Below are 16,747 nucleotides of genomic sequence, written 5' to 3' on the forward strand. Positions count from 1 at the left end.
TCGTCGCTACGGGCGTGCCTTGGCCGCGATGCCTCGGCACTGACGCGCATTATCACGTGGCAGTTTCCGGCGCCAGTGGTGACCACCCATGCGCGCCGCCAGGTCGTGATGGCCATCGACGTCGACCGCACCACCGACGACGTCCGGGGCGTGGATCTCTTGGTCGAGACAGCGCCAGCGAAGCGAGCCTCGGCCACGCGGCAGCTGGAAATGATGATCTGCGGGTCGATCGAACGTCCCGAGGTGCGTGTCTCTAACAACAGCGCAGATGCATCACGGCGGCGTTGTAGCTTGATGGTCCCCCGAGTGTGCGGCGACGCCGTCGGTCCGTGAGTGAAAGCTCAATGGCGGACCTCGACAATGAGCTTACAAGTGGCGCGCGGAGCAATCAGGTCGAGAGCGGCATTCCGTCGTTGCCGCTTCGGGACAAGCTCGCCGTGTACGCGCCCTGACCCCGCAAAATGGATCTCACGAACCACCATTTGGACGTAGGCTCTCCAAGAACTTACTCCAGCGAAAGACCAAAACACCCGCGTAGTCGTATTTGTATTCCTGTTTATTGACGTCCTTGATATCATCAGAACTTCATCAGCCAACAACGCAACAAGGTATCCCACCATCCTGGCACCATCCCCACAAGGCAAGTGATGTGCACGGAACGGATCGACCAAGGCTATCCGCCGGTGCATGAGTAAACGTCGATCTTCGAAAGAACGACTAACCTTCGATGTACGGATAAGCGGGAGTCGCGGCTCGTGGGGCCGGCTCCTGGACTAATTCAGTTCTTATCTTGCTTTCTGGTGCGCGCGTGCGAAGGCCGCTCGGTGTGCCAGGACTGGAACCACCTCGCAAGGCCCGGGGAAGACAGTCAGCAAGTGTCTGCTTTCGAGTATGGCCGCGGGTGATGACGACACACTGTGTAAAGGCTTTCCAAGCGTCGCCGTCGGTGACAAAGCTATGCAGCTTGTTGAGGTCATCCAGAGACGCCAGCGACTGAGGCGGCGTCAACGACTGGATGTCGCGGTGTAGGACGATCGGCAACGCGATCTTGGCGCGGCCTAAAAAACGGGGTGCCTCGGTCGGGTCTAAGAAGCGGGCGGCGTGTCCTGCCACCCGCGACGCAAAGTGGCTTCTCTCGTTTTGGCTCTCAATCTGACGTCGTCCACTTGCACTTTCTAGCTACATCTTTAGCCAGAGCAACTTCCAGATCGTCGTAGTGCTCCTACCCGTTACCACTTGTGGTGACGTCAAGCAGAGCTGGAAAGTATGTGCGCGCGGAATGGAGTGGCCCGAGCAGCTGTTAAAAAAGGCTGCGTCGTCATCGTCGCAAGAGCGAGCTGTACATGGGCAACCACCGCTCCCGTCGACGATGAGGCGGCAGCATTCCAACGGCTGCTCGAGCCACTCCATTCCGCGTGTGCCTCGCATTGAGAGTAGAGAACGACGTGCCGCGCTGGCACAAGGAAGCACACAAGCAAGAACTGCGCTGCGACGCGAAGAAGCAGCAGACCCTGCGGTCGCCCGTCGCCGTCATGGCTTGGTGAAGAATGCACCAGTGCCAACACTCGTGGATTCGATTGCTGTATCCGGATGCCTGTGTGCTGGCAGGCTGTGATGAGCTCATGTACCGAACAATCTCCAACGGCCTTGTTCGATGATGGCTTCAGACCAGTACACAACGGCACGGAGATTTCAACGCTGCATCCCAAGACCAAGCCGCGCCCAGTCCCAGGCAGTCGGTGGAGCCCACGGCTAGCGAAGAAGGTGGTCATGGCCATGGTGCACCGGGCAAGCGACATACGCCCGAACTCGGTACGATGGCCTTGCGCCCGGATCGACGACAAGCCATCGATAGCAAGGTCTCAGCTTGGTGGCAAGGGATGAGCCATCCAAGCGCTGTGATTCAGAATGATGGTCCATCACGATTGGCCGTTTATCCGGAAGGCGCGCCTGCCTATCAAAACCAAACGGCAATCTGGGTGTTTAACCAATACATTTAACGCGTTTTTTACGTCGCGTCCGCACGCGAGGATCAATCGCAACGCTCTGCGAGGCTGAACAACGGTGTCTTTGGCATATCATTAGCTGCCACAGGCGTTTCCACGCGCTTTTTCGGGCAAATGACGTACTGGGCGACAGTGTCGGCCGTTTAACGTTCTTGGACAATATGCGTCAATCCACTAAAACCTTGAAGCTGCACTGGCGTTCGTCTGATCCGAACTCGAAAGGATGCTGGCCGGCGATAGCGAGACGGTGCTGTACAAGCGCGAGTCCATCGGGCGCAAGGCCGTCGGCGTCTGCGCGCTCATCGCGAGTGCGGCCACCGTGCCCTTCAAGGACGCGATCGCAGGCAAAGTCGCAGGTGGCGTCGCGTGCATGGTGCTCTACTTCTCCATCATGGACATGTCGTACAGCTACAACGTCAAGCGCTTCACGGGCGTCGCCGGCGCCTTGACGCTCTTCATTGCCGGCGCGTGGCTCGCCTTGAGCCCCGTCTTGCCCGAGTGCTCGGCGTCGACGTGCGCGGCTGCGTACGTTGCGATTGTCTTTCTCTTCCTCGCCGCCGTCGTGCAGGCCACGTCGCTTCGGTTTGTGAGCCCGAGGGCGCCGTCCGTCTCCAGCGAAGACATCTTTACGCGCAAGCGAGCTGAGGAGGTTCTCCAGTTCCAGCTGCGCCTCGATGTCGTGTTTGCAGGCCTCTTCACGGTCGCCGCCATCGTCATGTCGTCTGTGGCGCCCAATGCCACCTCGTTCGTCGTCGCAGCCTTTCTGCAGGCGCTCCAGACAGCAGGGACATACGTCATCCTGCAGAGCGTGCGCCGAACCGACACGCGTATCGAGGCCACCTACATCGAGTCCGTTTAGAGGACTCTTCTGTACTTTGTGTAATCAAACGTGTCTTGTCAGTTGTTCAGGGGGTAACGCGGTTAGCTATAGCTATAGCAGTGGCGCGTTGGAGATGCTCTAAGTTACCGTACTTACCTCATGGGGTTTATTTTAAAGTGGGTCATCGACTATTAGCCACTTGACCGACCGTCAAACGTGTCTTGTCCGACGTCATGTCATCCACTACCGACGGCTAGCAGCGTGGCACCGTAGAGCTCATGCTTGTGGGCTCGTGACGGGCTCGATGGGACGGGTCGGATGCGCATCTTCATGTTTTCCAGTGGCCGCCAAGCTCTGTGCAGCGCTAAAGATCTCATAGCTTCTCAATGTGTCCGCACCACCGCACCCACACGCGGCCCTCGGTGTGCTACCCCCTGGTTGCATGCACGCACTCGTCTCGCGCCATACCACAACGTAGAGAAGGCTATCAGAATAAGACAGTCCCATGGCGATCTACCAGTAACATTATGTTTTCTTTTTAAAGCGAAAGCCGGATCGGATTTGATCCAGGAGCGACTTGCGTGCAGGGGGTGACGGCGGAGCTTGCGCTACAGGCGCCGGTGCGGACGTCATTTGCGAAGCCGGGGACATACCATGCGGCGTTCTGGATTTACGGGCTTTCTTCAAAGGCGAGCCCGGTGCTTTCGGCGGTGCGGCGGGCGCTGGTGTCTGGCTCGGCGCTGCGAGCGACGACTGGCTTAAATACAGACTCGTTTGGTTGAGCACCGCCGGTGAGTGGCCTTCGGCCGTCATGAAATTCTTGACTTCGTCGTGGGAGAGCCCGAGCTTGAGGAGGTTGTTGAACTTGGCGCACATTTCAAAGTCGATGGCACCGGGGGCAGGCAGCGGCACCGACGACGACGACGACGACGGTGGCGGCGGCGGTACGTCCGAGGTCGGCGCGTCGAGGTCGTCCGTGTCGTCGTCGTCGTCATCTTCTTTTTTCGCTTGGATTTCTTCTTCTTCTTCTCGTCCTCCTTCTTGGCCTCGTCGAGCGACGCCGTCAAGCGCGTCTCGATCTTGTGGGCCTTGAGGTGTTCACGGTACTTGGGAAAGTTGCGTGCGTCCAGCCGCGTCCGGCGCGGGTCGGTCAAGTACGAGATCGGCGGCACGTCTGGCTTGCCCGATGGCACGGTGGGCAGCGCGCGGTGGGCCTTGGCCCGCGCCTCGTACTCTTCTTGGCGCTTCTTCTCCTTCTCGAGCGCACGCGCCGCCTTGCGCTTGTGCTTCTGGAGCTTGAGCCCCTCGTGGCTCTCGGGCTCGGTCACCGCAGTGATCGACTTGACCCACAGCGTGCCTTCGATGCGGTTGCGTGCGGCCGCCGGCACCTCGCTCCCTTTTTGCGTCACGATCTTGAACGAGTTTTCGTGGGCCCCAAACATCGTTTCGCCGCTCCACTCCTACGTGGCAGCGTGAGCGCGCTGCGTATGAGGTACATGCATCGGCGGCGTACCTTAACCTTGATGACACGCGTCTGCTTGACCGTCGTGCCGGGGCGGGCGGTGGCCGAGGCTTCGTCAGCGTACAGCCGCAGCACGCCCGTGTCCGTGAAGACGCAATAGTACTCTTGGCTACGTAGATGCATCAGACGACGGAGAGCTGCATGGGTGAGATGTAGGTACAAGGAGAGCGCGAAGCGCAGCTGCAGGAGGCCCTCGTACAGCACGTCGCCAGCGTCGTCGGCCATGCTGCTTCCTCTCGCGTTGGTCACACTATGAGCGCTGGCGCGTGGCAGCGTTATAACACTGGAAGCGTAACAGAATCACAGTATTTCTGTGTCCATTAAGTACGAAATAGTATGAAAACTCATCAATTGCATTTTCCAACTCTATTTCCGACTGCGTTGTGAATAGTGTACGGGTGGTCGCTGCACGCCCATCCTGCTCGCGGGTTGCTGTCTCGTCGTCGTCGCCGGCTGGAATCGAACGACCACATCAACATGCAGGTTTGCGAGGTCGTAGATGACGATGGGGTACGTAGCAGCGCCTCGTGCAAGCTTGACTGGTCACGAGCACTGCCCCTTCCTCCTCCGCCGCAGCCTCATGCTGCTGCAAGCGAAGCAGCAGATGTCGTTGGGCAGTGGGAATCGTTGAGCATATCACTTTGGGCAGTATGATGGCCTCTTGGAGCTCATGGCTTGGCCGCTGGCTCCAGTGCTCTTCGTGGGCAAAAGAGCTGGGCGGGATGACGTACGGGCGTGCGTGCGTCGGGATGACCCAGTCACCACCCTCGCGACCGCGATGCAGCCGATCGGTCCGCGCTGAGAGAGGTACACTGTATGTGCCAGGTGGTGGCGCTGTACGTAAGGACCAGCGTAGAAACGCCAAGGGGAGGATCTCGTTGCCGCCATTTGCTGGACACGGAGGAAATAGCAACTACCAACGGTTTATATATATGTGAGAGCTTGCAGGCGACTAGATGTTGCCTGGCTTTTGTCTGAAGTGATGCTTCATGCCGAGCGAGAAGCAGCCTCGGTCGATCATTTGATGCGGAGGAATGAACTAGACACAGCCGAGGATGAGATACCACCTTCTTGGACACGCCGATATACCTGGTCGTCGTCCTTCTCCATGCTGTCAAAGCGGTCTAAATGCCGCCGGTACCGGTCCGCGTCGTCGTACTCACTATCGTACGACGGTTTGCGACCGTGGGGCAGTGGCACCATCGGCACGGTCGACTGCGTCGGCGTGGACGATGGATGCAGCGGGATCTGGATCGGGCCGGATGACGGGTGCGCCATCGACATGGCGCGCAGCCGCCGCGTCTCGGTCTCGGTCGGGCTGCGTCGCTCGTGGCGCGTTGGCTCGTCGCCGCCGTTGGCGATGTGCAGCCGGCTCAGATACTTCATGCGCCACTTTTGCTCGTCGCCCGATAGGAACGACTTGTTGGGCATCGACTGGCTCCGCAGAAGCTGGTCGGTCTCGGGCCGCGCGTCGACGACCGCGCGCGCGACCGGGATCGCATGGCCCGCGGGTTCCTTGAGCTTCTGTAGCACCTGGTCGTCGAGGAGGTAGTCCATGTCGGGCTCGAGGTCCATCGAGAGGTCGTCGTCGCCACCGCCGAAGAGGACGTCTGACTCGTCCATCTCAAAGTCGGTCATCGTCATGCTGCTGCCGCTGCCCGCGGTTCAACTTGTCGACGAAAATCGAAATAAACCCACAGCTGCCCTTTTGCCTTGGAATTTGTATGGTGGACCAATCGACCATATGATTGGCCGATCTGGTTGAACCTTGGCAATCCCGTTTCCGGTATACAAACTGCAAGTCGGCGGTCTTTAACGCGTAAGACGCATTGCGTTTTACCGGCGCGCCGCGGCTTCTTGTGGCCGCGGACGCCTCGCCAAGTAGAGCACATGGGAACACACATCAAGTGCATGCGCCGCACAGCGCTATATGGCCCAGAACTGCTTCTGTAGAGGCGCATTGGCTTCATACGTGTTCCTTGCTGCAGCCAACACCGGCCTCAAGCAGAGAACGAATCGTGGGGTCATCACCACCAACCGTGACCGGTACGCAGCAACGTGAATCGGCATATTTGTTTGTTTTCCAACTACGTTGCTCGCAAGCGCAAACAAAGCACTGGCGATGCCTGCAAGCGACACCTCGAAGTAGCAATGCAATGTCGCTACAGCCACCAACCTGTGGATCTTGTGAGCTTATCGAAACGTATTCTGCGGTTTCAATGGCGCTAAACGTTTCGGTTTAACGTTTAACGTGATGACGGACTGGTTTTGCGCGAATGTTTAACTACGTTTTTTCCAGACGCAGCTGCGTCGGCGCAATGGAATTTTCAGCCTGATACTGGAATTAAAATGAAATATATTTTGGACGCCGAAAGTGGTTCTTGTGGTCGGCCCGGCGGCCGTTCCCGGCGGCAGGGTAGCAGCATGGCAGAGGTACCCGCGCAGTAGTAGCCAGCGCCGCCGCCTTGCTCTGTCGTCCGAGGTTGCGGCGAGCGATCGGCACGGCAGTGCTCTCTGTGCAACTTATTTCCAGGCCAAATCAGATGCAACCACCTTCAACCTCAGACGTTTGATTCTCTACGACGACTACCTGCAGCTACTACGCTGCTTTGTCACGATCATGGATGGCCACGCGCGAATGAGCCGGGCCGCGGTCTCGGCGAACGCTTTAAAGTGCTCGTCGCCCGGCGTGTCGAGGTGGCGCGGCGCGGCGTCGGCCACCGATACGGCGCCAATGCAGACACCGTCCGAGAGGTAGATGGCTTGGCCGCGGTAAGAGCGTACGTCGGCGGGGAGCGGCAATGACAGCGTCGTGTCATCCAAGACGTCGACAACGACGCTACCGCCGGCGTCGATCGCGCGGGCCACGAGCGCGTCGTCGGACACTGGCCCGATGCTCGCCACCAGCCGGACGCCGTCTCGTGTCGCCAGGTGTACGCTGGCGCTACTGCAAGCTACGGCCTTGGCTGTGATTGCGGCCATTATCTGGAGGAGGATCGCGAGCTCCAAATCGGACGAGAGTGCGCGGAGCTGGGTGCTGGAGCAAGCGCGCCGCCGGGCAGCAGGCGACGAGAGAATGGCGGGCCGTCGCCGGTGGCGGATGGGCGACCACTCTTTGATGGCATCGACACACGACGTGCAAATACGCAGCGCGATCGCAGTCTCGCGCGTCGTCTCCAAGACCGAGCACGAGGCGCAGACGTCGTGGTCGCAGAGACGACAAGCGACTGCGGGCAAAAACACGCTGAACGCGGTCAAGCACACGCGACAGCCGTCTTGGAGAGAGCAATCGCCGGCTGCATGCAGCGCCGGCTCGACGAGGTAGTCGGCGAGGCGACTCGCGACAACGAGGCGAGGAATGTGGTCCCAGGCGTCGGCGGCGCGGACGAGGAAGCGCTTGGCGGCGTCCTGGAGGCCGTCGACAAAGCAGTAGCCGCCGAGAAAGCTCAGACGCGTCCGATCGCCAACCGCTTCCATGTGGCAGGCCATCATGAGGCTTTGCAGTCGGCGGATCGGCGGTGTTAGCACGAGCGCATCGGGATCGTCGATGGACTTGACGAGCCAGAGGTAGCTGCCGTCGTCGAGGCGCGCAAAGTGCTCGAGAAACAAAAGCTCCTTCATCTTGGGCTTGGACTTGGTCCCAAAGAGCTGCGTTCGCCCGCTCTCTTCGTACCGAAGACGGTGCAGTCCGGCCGAGAGCGTCTCGGTCGAGTGTGCCAAGCGCGCGGTCGGCGTCGAGATCGTCGTGGACGACGACGACGACGACGACGAAGCTTCCGCGTCCGGCTCGGAGCAAGTCGCGCCGCTCTGGGCGCGTGACCGAACGTACGACGTGTCATCGGCAAAGACAGCGCGCCACAGCGCGTCCGTCGACGTCCACTGCGGCGTCCAGAAGAGACGCAGCACCTCGTCCAAGGACGCTGGCAGCACCTGCGCGCAATGGACGTACTGCACGTGGGCCTTGCTGTCGGCTGTGATGCTGACCTTGGTGCGGCTGCCGTACTGCACGCGCTTGAGCTGGACCGCGTCGTTCTCGCGCCGGATCGCGTCGTGCATGAAGCGCCCGAGCTTCCGGCCGCGACGCCCGAGCTGCGACGCCGAGAGGTCGGCAATCTTGGTCGAGAAGCCCCATGGTCCGTTCGTCGTTGTGGCCGCGGCGGCCGGCTTGCGGCTCGACCAGTACAGCGAGTGGTGGGCACTCTGCGTTGGCGTGCTGAGCCCGATCGGCATGGCTGCTGAACCCAAAATATTGCGCACTGCGGAAATTTGTGAAAAGCCGATAGTTCAAAATCCCACCGTGAAGTGCCACGTGACAGAGCGCGCAAGAGCCAGAAGAAGGGTGAGCAGAAGCGGTGCTTTACCTGTATGCTCGTACATCCTTGGCTATTTAGACAGCGTCGACGATGCATATATCTAGGATAACGGGTGCCACGGCGTCGTGGCCACGTGGATTTGGTGCTAGCAACGGCGTGGGACGATCGCGCCCGTTTGTGCAACGGAGTCAACTGCGCCGCCACCGACGCCGTCAGCGCCGGCGTGCACTGCGATGATGCAGTGCAAATTTGCTGTGAAAAGCATCGCTTCTCGGGAGTGGAAGTGGCGATGCCACCGTCTCCCACGAGCGGGTCCAGCGTGGCATGTGGTGTCGTATCGTTGAAGATAACCGCAGGTGCGCGAGACACATGGCAGCGCGACGTGCGTCTCTCTGGACGTCGGCGCGTTCGATTCCACGACAGGCGCTGCTGCGAGCTGCCGACGTTGGAACCGCTCTCAAGAAGAGAAACGTCCGGTCGAATCATCACATACGCCTTTCCAGTGTAGCCGAGACCAGTGGACGCGCCTGGCGCTGCACCGAGATTCGTCGAGTGCGCTAGCGTGCGATGTCGTCGTGCTATCACCTTGATGATGATGATGATGATTATTATTTCCTTCTTCTTCTTTTCTGCTGCCCCTACCCCTGTGCCTATCCCTCTCGTTTGCTTGTCGTCGAGACACGAACCGAAAGCATCATCTGTTTAGAAACCAAATCGAGAAGAAGATCCAAGACACACACGAGACCGCGTCGCAATCGGTGGCTAAACAGCGACGTGGCGAGCGCTAAAAGTTGTGTCGGCTGTACATCTGGGACCCCAGCCCGCCAGTGGTCGTTGTTGCGGCGATCGGCTTGATCGGCGCGGTCGGGTTGTAGCTGGACTGGAACGGTCGCTTCCCGCCAGAGAAGAGCGAGTCGGGGTTGTTGGCGTCGTTGTTCTCGGTCGCAGCACCCATGCCGGGCGCATACCGTGCTTGGCGCGTGTACCGACTGCCGGGCACGCTCGCATTGTCGGGGCCGCCACTCGGCGGCGGTAGCGGCTCGAGCGACGAGCTGCCAAACATCGTGTTGCCCGCGGCCGCGATCGTATTACGCGGTGCGGCCTTGCCCGACGCCGAGTTGACGCTATTGCTCGAGCGATAATTGGCGTTGGCCGGGTAGTTTTCACTGGGTTGGGCCGGCTGAAAGGTGGGCGGCGGGTACGGGCCGTAGGTCGTGGAGGACGGCGTCTTTTGGGCCCCGCCAGGGGTGGTCGAGGGCGACTTGTCCACGGGCGTGAACGTACCCGCCAGCGACGTGGTCTGTTGTGGAGCGTTGGGGGTGGGGATCGTCGGCGGGATGTTGGCGTTCACTTGGAAGAACGGATATTGCAGCGCTTGGCTCGACGTTGGTCGTTGGTTCGGGTCGTACTTGAGAAAGTCTTGCATGAGCTGGATGGCTTCCGGACTGGCGTGCGGAATGATCGACGCGAGCGACGTTGAGACGAACTGCGGGAAGCGGTAGTTCATTTGTGCGGCGAGCTTCATGCCCTCGGGCCAGCTCGCGTGCGTCGGGTTCCCGAGCACGGAGCAGATCTTGTAAATTTGGTCGCCTTCGCTCGAGCCGGGGAAGAGTGGTCGCAACGTAAACATCTCGGCCATGATGCAGCCCATGGCCCAGGCGTCGATTGGCGAGTTGTACGTCGTCGAGCGCAGTAGCACCTCGGGCGCACGGTACCACCGCGTCGAGACGTAGTCTGTGAACGGCGGCCGTGATCGGATCTCGCGCGCAAGGCCAAAGTCGGCGACCTTGACGACGTCGCCCTTGACGAGCATGTTTTCAGGCTTGATGTCCCGATGGAAGAAGCTGTGCTTGTGCATGAACGCTAGGCCTTGGAGCATCTGGTACCTACATCCCATCGACCACATCAATCATGTGCATGGTAGGACGACGAGATCGTACATGAGGTTGCGGATCTTGGACTCGGGGAATGGCGGTCGCGCTTCTTCATCGTCTCGTACAAGTTGTTTTCCATAAACTCAAACACGAAGAAGAGCTCGTCGTTCTCGCGGATCACTTCCTTGAGCTTGATGATGTTGGGGTGGTTGAGCTTCTTGAGCGACTAGGCGTCATCCACGTGATGAGCATCATCTACCTCGTCGTCGTCGTATGCATGGTCTACCTTGACCTCCCGCAGTGCCATGCACTCTTCCCACGTGTAGAATTTCTTCTTCATCTTCTTGACCGCCACCTACATGCATCGTCTTCCGTCTCGTCCTCATGCGCATGGAGGCGTACGACTTCGCCCGACGTCCGGTTCACGGCCTTGAGCACCGAGCCGTACGTCCCGTCGCCGAGCTGCTTCGTGATCTTGTACCGGTTCATGCCCCGTCGCCGCCCTTTTGCCCACTGAGCCGACGCTTTTTTTAACCCGCCGTTTCGTTGGGAAACCGCAGGATTAGATAACGTTTGAAAGCATTCTCGATTTAAAAAAGAGAGGCGATCCCAGTTCACCAGGCCCCTTGCCGGTACGTACCGGTAGCATCCGGGCCATACCAATGCAGGAATGACCTTGCTAGCACCTCGCGTAGCTACCAGGGTGTAGCTCGTCCGAGCTCTGCAGAAGAAAAAACTCTCGACAGCGTGCGATTCGTCCAAACTGAGGAGCAGCGTGCGACCCGGTTAGCCGAGAAGACGAAGAGGAAAGAGTGGGCTTCTGAGCGCTGCAACACAAGCTCTGGTCCTACATGTCAGGCGTTGCGGATGCACTCTTTGACGTCCATGTCTTGGCCACAACCTGAAATGTTATCCGGACAGCTATGTTATCCGGACAACTGTGCCAATGCATGATGCCAATCATACGGATACGGTGTGTCGGGATGTGGTCGACGACGACAGCGCTCCTGCTCCTCGCGACGGCCGTGGCCAGCGAGACGCTTTGCCCCAATGCGTCGGCGCCAACTCTAACGCTGGTCGCAGGCTCGTCCTGCGAAGGCACCGGCAGCACGCTCTGCTACGTCGACCGCACGTGCAGCACGATGGCCGTCGCGATGCTGACGACCAAGTCGCGTGTCGCCAACGTCTCGCGCGTCGGCGACCTCTCTGCGTACAGCGGCAGCCGCCTGTACGTCCCCGCTCTGTGCTCGATACCATGGTGTCCATTTGTGCACAGGTTTTTTGAAAACAGTCCCCGCTTGGTCTTTGACGAGAGCTTCCAGTTCCCGCCCTACCTCTTCGTCTTGTATCCGGCAACGCTGCGCGGCGAACGCGATGGCTCATACCACGGTTGTCTAGCGGCGTCGAGCGATGCAACGTGAGCGCGCTGCCGCCGATGCCACCCTCAGCGAGCTGTGCGTACTGCTTCCGACCGCATTGCATGACCGTGGCTAGGTACTTGCGCTTCAATCGCCTCACGCGCCTCCCGACAATGCATTTGGCCAAACGTATGTCCGAATTGTACGTCCTATTGGGATGCTACGAGAGACATCAAGCATGTGTCTGTAGCTGGGCCGACAACAACTTGCTCACGGACATGGCGGCGATCCCGATTCCGACCTTTGCACTGTACGTCGTCACGTATGAGTGGTCCGAGCACCTACCTCATGGCGGCTCTAGCGTCCTGGAGAACAACCGCATTGAGCAACTGGTCAACCTCACGCTCGACACCAAGCGACTGTATGACATTTACGATGACCACAGTCTCGTCATCGGAGATGTGTACTAGGTACTTTAGCGGCAACCCCCTCAAGACGATCCAGAACGTCAACTTCTCGTCGACCGTCGACCTCTTGTATGCGCACCTCCAAGAAGCGAGTCCTCACATCTGTCGATGGATGCTAATAGCAACTGCTCGGATTGCCACCTCACCACGCTGTCCTTGTCGCAGTCGTCGTACGAGACGCTCAACGGTCTTCGGCCAGGCCAGTTGCTTCTCGGCTCGACCACCCTCAATGCGTCGGCGTGCAATGCAACCGGCGGCGCCATCGCCGTGCTGCAGACCAACTATACGGCGTGCGTCACGCAGCCCGCCGTCATTCAGGCGCCGACACAGACCACCAACGTCCTGCCGTGGATCCTTCTTGCCGTCGTCGTCGTCGTCGTCGTCGTCGCCTTTGTCACGCGGCGTCACCAACGCCGGGCGGCAGCCCACAAGGCCACGATCGACGACGACAAGAAACGACCGACGCGAACGATTACGTTTCCGTCGTTCTCGGACCGGTCGACGGACTTGGACGCCGACGACGACGATCTCCGGGCCAAGCTCGGCCAATTGCAGCTGCACCGCGTCGAGGTTGGCGAGATTCAGGTCGGAGCGTTCGTCGCGGAAGGCGGCCATGGCGCCGTGTATCAAGGCACGTACCGCACCGACACGGTCGCGCTCAAGACGCTTTCGCCACACAAGATTTCCGCGTCCAACGTCGAGAGCTTCCTCGATGAGATCCTTCTCCTCTCCATGTACTTTCTACTATCTCATTTTTTCGCTCGATCGACTGACTACCGAGTAGCCTCGACTGCCGTCACATCGTGCGGCTCGTCGGCGTTGCGTGGACCAAGCCCGCCGACGTGGTCTGCCTCCAAGAGTACATGGACGGCGGCGACCTGCGCACCCGGCTGCTCGACGACGCGCCGTTTCCGTGGACCGACAAGCTCGTGTGCGTGACGCACCTCGTCGACGCGCTCGTCTACATCCACTCGCTGAACGTGCTCCACCGCGACATCAAGTCCCGCAACATCCTTTACCGACATGACGTGGCAGAGTGGAAGCTCGCTGACTTTGGCGTCGCGCGCGAGGTGCGAGTTTGAGCGTGCGTGCAATATTGAACTATCGCATGTGGGTGGCATTAGGACGCGGACGGGACGATGACGTGCGGCGTCGGCACGAGTCGCTGGACCGCGCCCGAGGTGCTGCAGGGACAGTACTACTCGTCGGCCGCCGACGTCTACTCGTTTGGTAGGCCGGTAGACACTACTGGATTTCGTGGAAATAGGACGACGCTTTTGTAGGCGTCGTGCTCTCGGAGCTCGACACGCATGCGCTGCCGTACGCTGACGTGCTTGGGCCCAACGGACAACCGCTGGCCGAGGCGACGCTCGTGCAGCGCGTGTGCGCAGGGGAGCTCACGCCGACATTTCAAGCGAGCTGTCCGGCGTGGGTGCGCTCGTTGGCGGCCGACTGCCTGTGTACCGAGCCCGCCCGGCGCCCGACAGCGCTCACGGTCGCGTCGCGACTCTTGCACCTCGCGCTCGCAGACACTGGCGAGGCCGTCGTTGACGTTGCTGCGCACCCGTAGAGTTCTCCTCCGACATCATCAAGACACGACTTATGACAACTTTCTTACCGCCATCTGGGTGCAAGGGCTCGATCGAAAAGGTGTTTGAAACGCAATGATGCACAATGCGTCGACGACATGACACCAGGCAGTGCGGTCCCTTGTCGCCAACCCACTCCTACTGTACCGGTCCACACCAATGCACTCGACTATACAGTGCACTCGTCAACATATCGCATTTGCAACTCGAGATAAAACCATGTTCGACATGGGAAAAAATCAAGAGGCTAGACAAAGTACATGCGGCGGCGCAGGTTCGAATGCACTTCCAAGAGACGCCCCGTGGCTTCGCTGTATACGCTGCTGGCGTTCGACGCCGTGTCGCTGCCGCCGTCCAACTGGAAAAAGCGCGCGCGAAAGGCCACGAGGTGCGAGTAGTAGGCCGCGGGCACAATCGACACCGAGCGCGTGCAGCGCACAAACGTGTAGCACATGCGGAACGTGAGCAGCTGGAGTTCGTCGGCCGTAAAGCCAATCTCATCGAGCAGCACGTGGTAGTGGGCCGGGCGGCTCGTGCCTTGGAGCCCCGCGTGGCTCATCAAGTAAAAGTCGTGCTCGGTCGGGTGGCACACGCCAGTGTCAATGACCGTGCCCGCCTTCACGTTGCCGCTGCGGTCCGCGTCGGCCGCGTTGCCCGCAAAGAAGCGCGTGTGGTGCCGCTTCTGCACAATCACAAACGTAATCGCGGGCGCGTAGCCCGGCTCGAGGGCGGCGCAGGCGCGGCGGAGCGCCGTCACCTCATAGTCGAGCACCATCTGGAACTGGCCTTCGCTCACGCCGTCGCGGTAAAAGAGAATCCGCGCCGGCTTCATGCGCGCTTCCGCGTAAAACGCCTTGAGCATGTCGGTCGCGAGCTCTTCGAGGTCCTGGATCTGCTCGACGCGGTGGCCCTGCTCCTTCATCACCGACGCGTACTTGACCGCGTGGCGGTCGACCGACGCAACGACCGCTGCAATCGACGGCCGCGTCTTGTCCATCGGGCTCGGGTGCGTCACGTCCGCGCCAAACACAATCGTGGGCGCTTGCGACAGCTTCGGCAGCGGGTCCTTGCACACCGTGTTGACGCCACCGAGCTTGGCGTTGACTTTCAGCAGCACGTTGCTAATGTACTGCGCGTTCTTCTTCGGAATGTGCTTGGAGAGCATGCACTGCGACGGAATGCCAAACGTCACGTCCGACGCGCGCTTGAGACCGCCATAAAGACCCGCGTCTTGCATCGGGCTAATGCAAAACACAATCTGCGGCGCCACCTTGTACTGCTTGGTGGCCGCTTGGACCGCGTCGTAAAAGAGGTCCTCGATCGGCGCGTCGCGGCCATTGCGCACCAGCACCGGCGGCATCGCAATCGAGCCCATGCCCAGCTCTTTCGCCTGCTTGAAAACTGCTCAAAGAAATCGTAAATGTCGTCGACCGGCATGCGGCGCGGGTCGCAGAGGCTAATGATCGCGCACGACTTGAGCGCCGACGGCGACTGAAACGTCTTGGCGCGCATGTTCCACTGGCCGCTGCTCGGGCGCTCAAACGTGTTCTTGCCGTACACCATGTCGGGCTCGGGCAGCTGGCGCGCCTCGACCGAGAGCATCGTCGGGCTCACGCGCATGCCAAAGGCCTCGAGGTTGTTGTCGGCCTCGAAATGCGCGCCCTGCACTTGGGCTTCAATGCGGCGGCGACGGTCCTCGGGCGCCGTGCACGTAAACTTGATCATGTTGGCGACTTGGTTCTCGTTCACCTTGCGCATAAGGCGCTGGCCTTCCATCGTCACGCACACCTCCATCGGCATGTAGAGCTGCTTGGTTGGGTTGCCAATGTGAAGGCACGGCAGCTCCGGGTGGCGCAGCGACACTCCATACTGCTTGCGAAAGTAGGCCGCGACCGACGTCGTGTTGCCGTCGTGGTCTTTAAACTTCGAGTCGGTCGCCGACTTGGGCGAGAGGCCATTCACGCGCGCCGTGCGCTTCTGCGTGCCGCGGTGCGTCACCTGGATCTTGACGCCGCGCCACATCTTGTTGGCGAGCGAGTGCTGCGCCTTGCCCCACGTCCGCGGCAGACTCGACCAGTTGCACGTCGAGAGCATAAAGTCGATCGCGGGCATCGCCTCGACAAACGCGGTTGCGGCCATGTCAATGTTGAGTGTGAGCTGCGACTGCGTCGGGCGTAGCGACTGGTGGTACCCGTACCACATCATGGCGCCTTCGCCGAGCGACTGCGCATTCACGTTGCTGAAAAAGTTGCGCCCGACCGCCGTGTAGCGCAGCGACGCAGAGTAGCGCGCGGCCACGTCCAGCGCCTGGAGCGCGTCGTACGGCGTATAGTTGAGCCGGCCGGCAAAGAGCGCTGCAATCTGGCTTGTCCGGACCGCGACCGCGTCCGTCGCCTTGACGACCACGTCAAACGTCTGCGTGCGCTCGTCGTCCGTAAACGTCACCTTGAACGTCTGCTTCTCAAACGGCAGCGGCGTTGATGCGTAGAGGTTGCGGATTGAGTCGGTCACGACCGCCACGCCCGGGACTTCCGTCTTCATAAGCGTCACCAAGTGCATGAGCACCTTGGCGCAGAGATGCTTGGGCGGCAGCTCCTTCAACGGCGCTTTGCCTTCCATGGAGAAGGACGTGTCGTAGTGGTACACGTCGCCGTGGTTCGGGTTCAAGGCCACGCGAAAGTGGTTCGCCCACACGACCGTCTTCTTGCCGACCGTGCCAAAGCCCGGACGGACCGGGTACGGAGTGTTCGTGACCGACCGCAAAGCACCGACTGGTTGGCGCCGGCGGCAGGGCCAAG

The 16,747-nt window shown here is 60.3% G+C and overlaps 8 protein-coding genes across 8 annotated transcripts in view; 3 read left to right on the top strand and 5 right to left on the bottom strand.

Annotated features, from left to right (window-relative positions):
• The first annotated feature begins 1 nt into the window (after position 1).
• On the top strand, positions 2 to 580 carry SPRG_11384 (hypothetical protein). The gene is made up of 3 exons (XM_012350387.1): positions 2 to 243; positions 291 to 439; positions 493 to 580. The coding sequence occupies exons 1-3, from the start codon at positions 109 to 111 to the stop codon at positions 536 to 538; spliced, it is 330 nt and encodes a 109-aa protein (XP_012205777.1). The 5' UTR covers positions 2 to 108; the 3' UTR covers positions 539 to 580.
• Positions 581 to 2,193: 1,613 nt separating this feature from the next.
• SPRG_11385 (hypothetical protein) lies at positions 2,194 to 2,907 on the top strand. The gene has a single exon (XM_012350388.1). The coding sequence runs from the start codon at positions 2,230 to 2,232 to the stop codon at positions 2,863 to 2,865; it is 636 nt and encodes a 211-aa protein (XP_012205778.1). The 5' UTR covers positions 2,194 to 2,229; the 3' UTR covers positions 2,866 to 2,907.
• A 444-nt stretch (positions 2,908 to 3,351) lies between these two features.
• Positions 3,352 to 4,573, bottom strand: SPRG_11386 (hypothetical protein; the record flags this gene model as incomplete). Its single annotated transcript, XM_012350389.1, has 4 exons — positions 3,352 to 3,690; positions 3,720 to 4,286; positions 4,340 to 4,457; positions 4,509 to 4,573. 4 exons carry the CDS (start codon positions 4,571 to 4,573, stop codon positions 3,352 to 3,354), a joined length of 1,089 nt encoding a protein of 362 aa, XP_012205779.1.
• Positions 4,574 to 5,177: 604 nt separating this feature from the next.
• On the bottom strand, positions 5,178 to 6,033 carry SPRG_11387 (hypothetical protein). Its single transcript, XM_012350390.1, has 2 exons — positions 5,438 to 6,033; positions 5,178 to 5,387 (listed from the first exon to the last, which is right to left on the bottom strand). The coding sequence occupies exons 1-2, from the start codon at positions 5,990 to 5,992 to the stop codon at positions 5,301 to 5,303; spliced, it is 642 nt and encodes a 213-aa protein (XP_012205780.1). The 5' UTR covers positions 5,993 to 6,033; the 3' UTR covers positions 5,178 to 5,300.
• Positions 6,034 to 6,934: 901 nt separating this feature from the next.
• Positions 6,935 to 8,578, bottom strand: SPRG_11388 (hypothetical protein; the record flags this gene model as incomplete). The annotated part of the gene is made up of 1 exon (XM_012350391.1): positions 6,935 to 8,578. One exon carries the CDS (start codon positions 8,576 to 8,578, stop codon positions 6,935 to 6,937), a length of 1,644 nt encoding a protein of 547 aa, XP_012205781.1.
• Positions 8,579 to 9,422: 844 nt separating this feature from the next.
• On the bottom strand, positions 9,423 to 11,046 carry SPRG_11389 (CMGC/RCK/MAK protein kinase). Its single transcript, XM_012350392.1, has 4 exons — positions 10,938 to 11,046; positions 10,822 to 10,890; positions 10,602 to 10,761; positions 9,423 to 10,547 (listed from the first exon to the last, which is right to left on the bottom strand). Coding segments are annotated over exons 3-4 (1,104 nt in total). The 5' UTR covers positions 10,604 to 10,761; positions 10,822 to 10,890; positions 10,938 to 11,046; the 3' UTR covers positions 9,423 to 9,445.
• Positions 11,047 to 11,518: 472 nt separating this feature from the next.
• SPRG_11390 (TKL protein kinase) lies at positions 11,519 to 13,930 on the top strand (the record flags this gene model as incomplete). Its single annotated transcript, XM_012350393.1, has 10 exons — positions 11,519 to 11,763; positions 11,812 to 11,880; positions 11,934 to 11,993; positions 12,030 to 12,095; positions 12,144 to 12,314; positions 12,364 to 12,429; positions 12,483 to 13,094; positions 13,145 to 13,430; positions 13,485 to 13,590; positions 13,644 to 13,930. The coding sequence occupies 10 exons, from the start codon at positions 11,519 to 11,521 to the stop codon at positions 13,928 to 13,930; spliced, it is 1,968 nt and encodes a 655-aa protein (XP_012205783.1).
• A 266-nt stretch (positions 13,931 to 14,196) lies between these two features.
• Positions 14,197 to 16,747, bottom strand: part of SPRG_21025 (hypothetical protein) — a gene marked incomplete at both ends in the record, with an annotated part of 2,936 nt that continues 385 nt past the window's right edge. Inside the window, 2 exons of the mRNA XM_012350454.1 lie at positions 14,197 to 15,339; positions 15,381 to 16,720. Of these exons, the coding sequence (XP_012205844.1) occupies positions 14,197 to 15,339; positions 15,381 to 16,720 (2,483 nt within the window). The remainder of the gene's footprint in view (positions 15,340 to 15,380; positions 16,721 to 16,747) is intronic.

The sequence above is a fragment of the Saprolegnia parasitica genome (genome assembly GCF_000151545.1).
Source record: "Saprolegnia parasitica CBS 223.65 unplaced genomic scaffold supercont2.65, whole genome shotgun sequence".
Taxonomy (NCBI): Eukaryota; Oomycota; class Saprolegniomycetes; order Saprolegniales; family Saprolegniaceae; genus Saprolegnia; species Saprolegnia parasitica.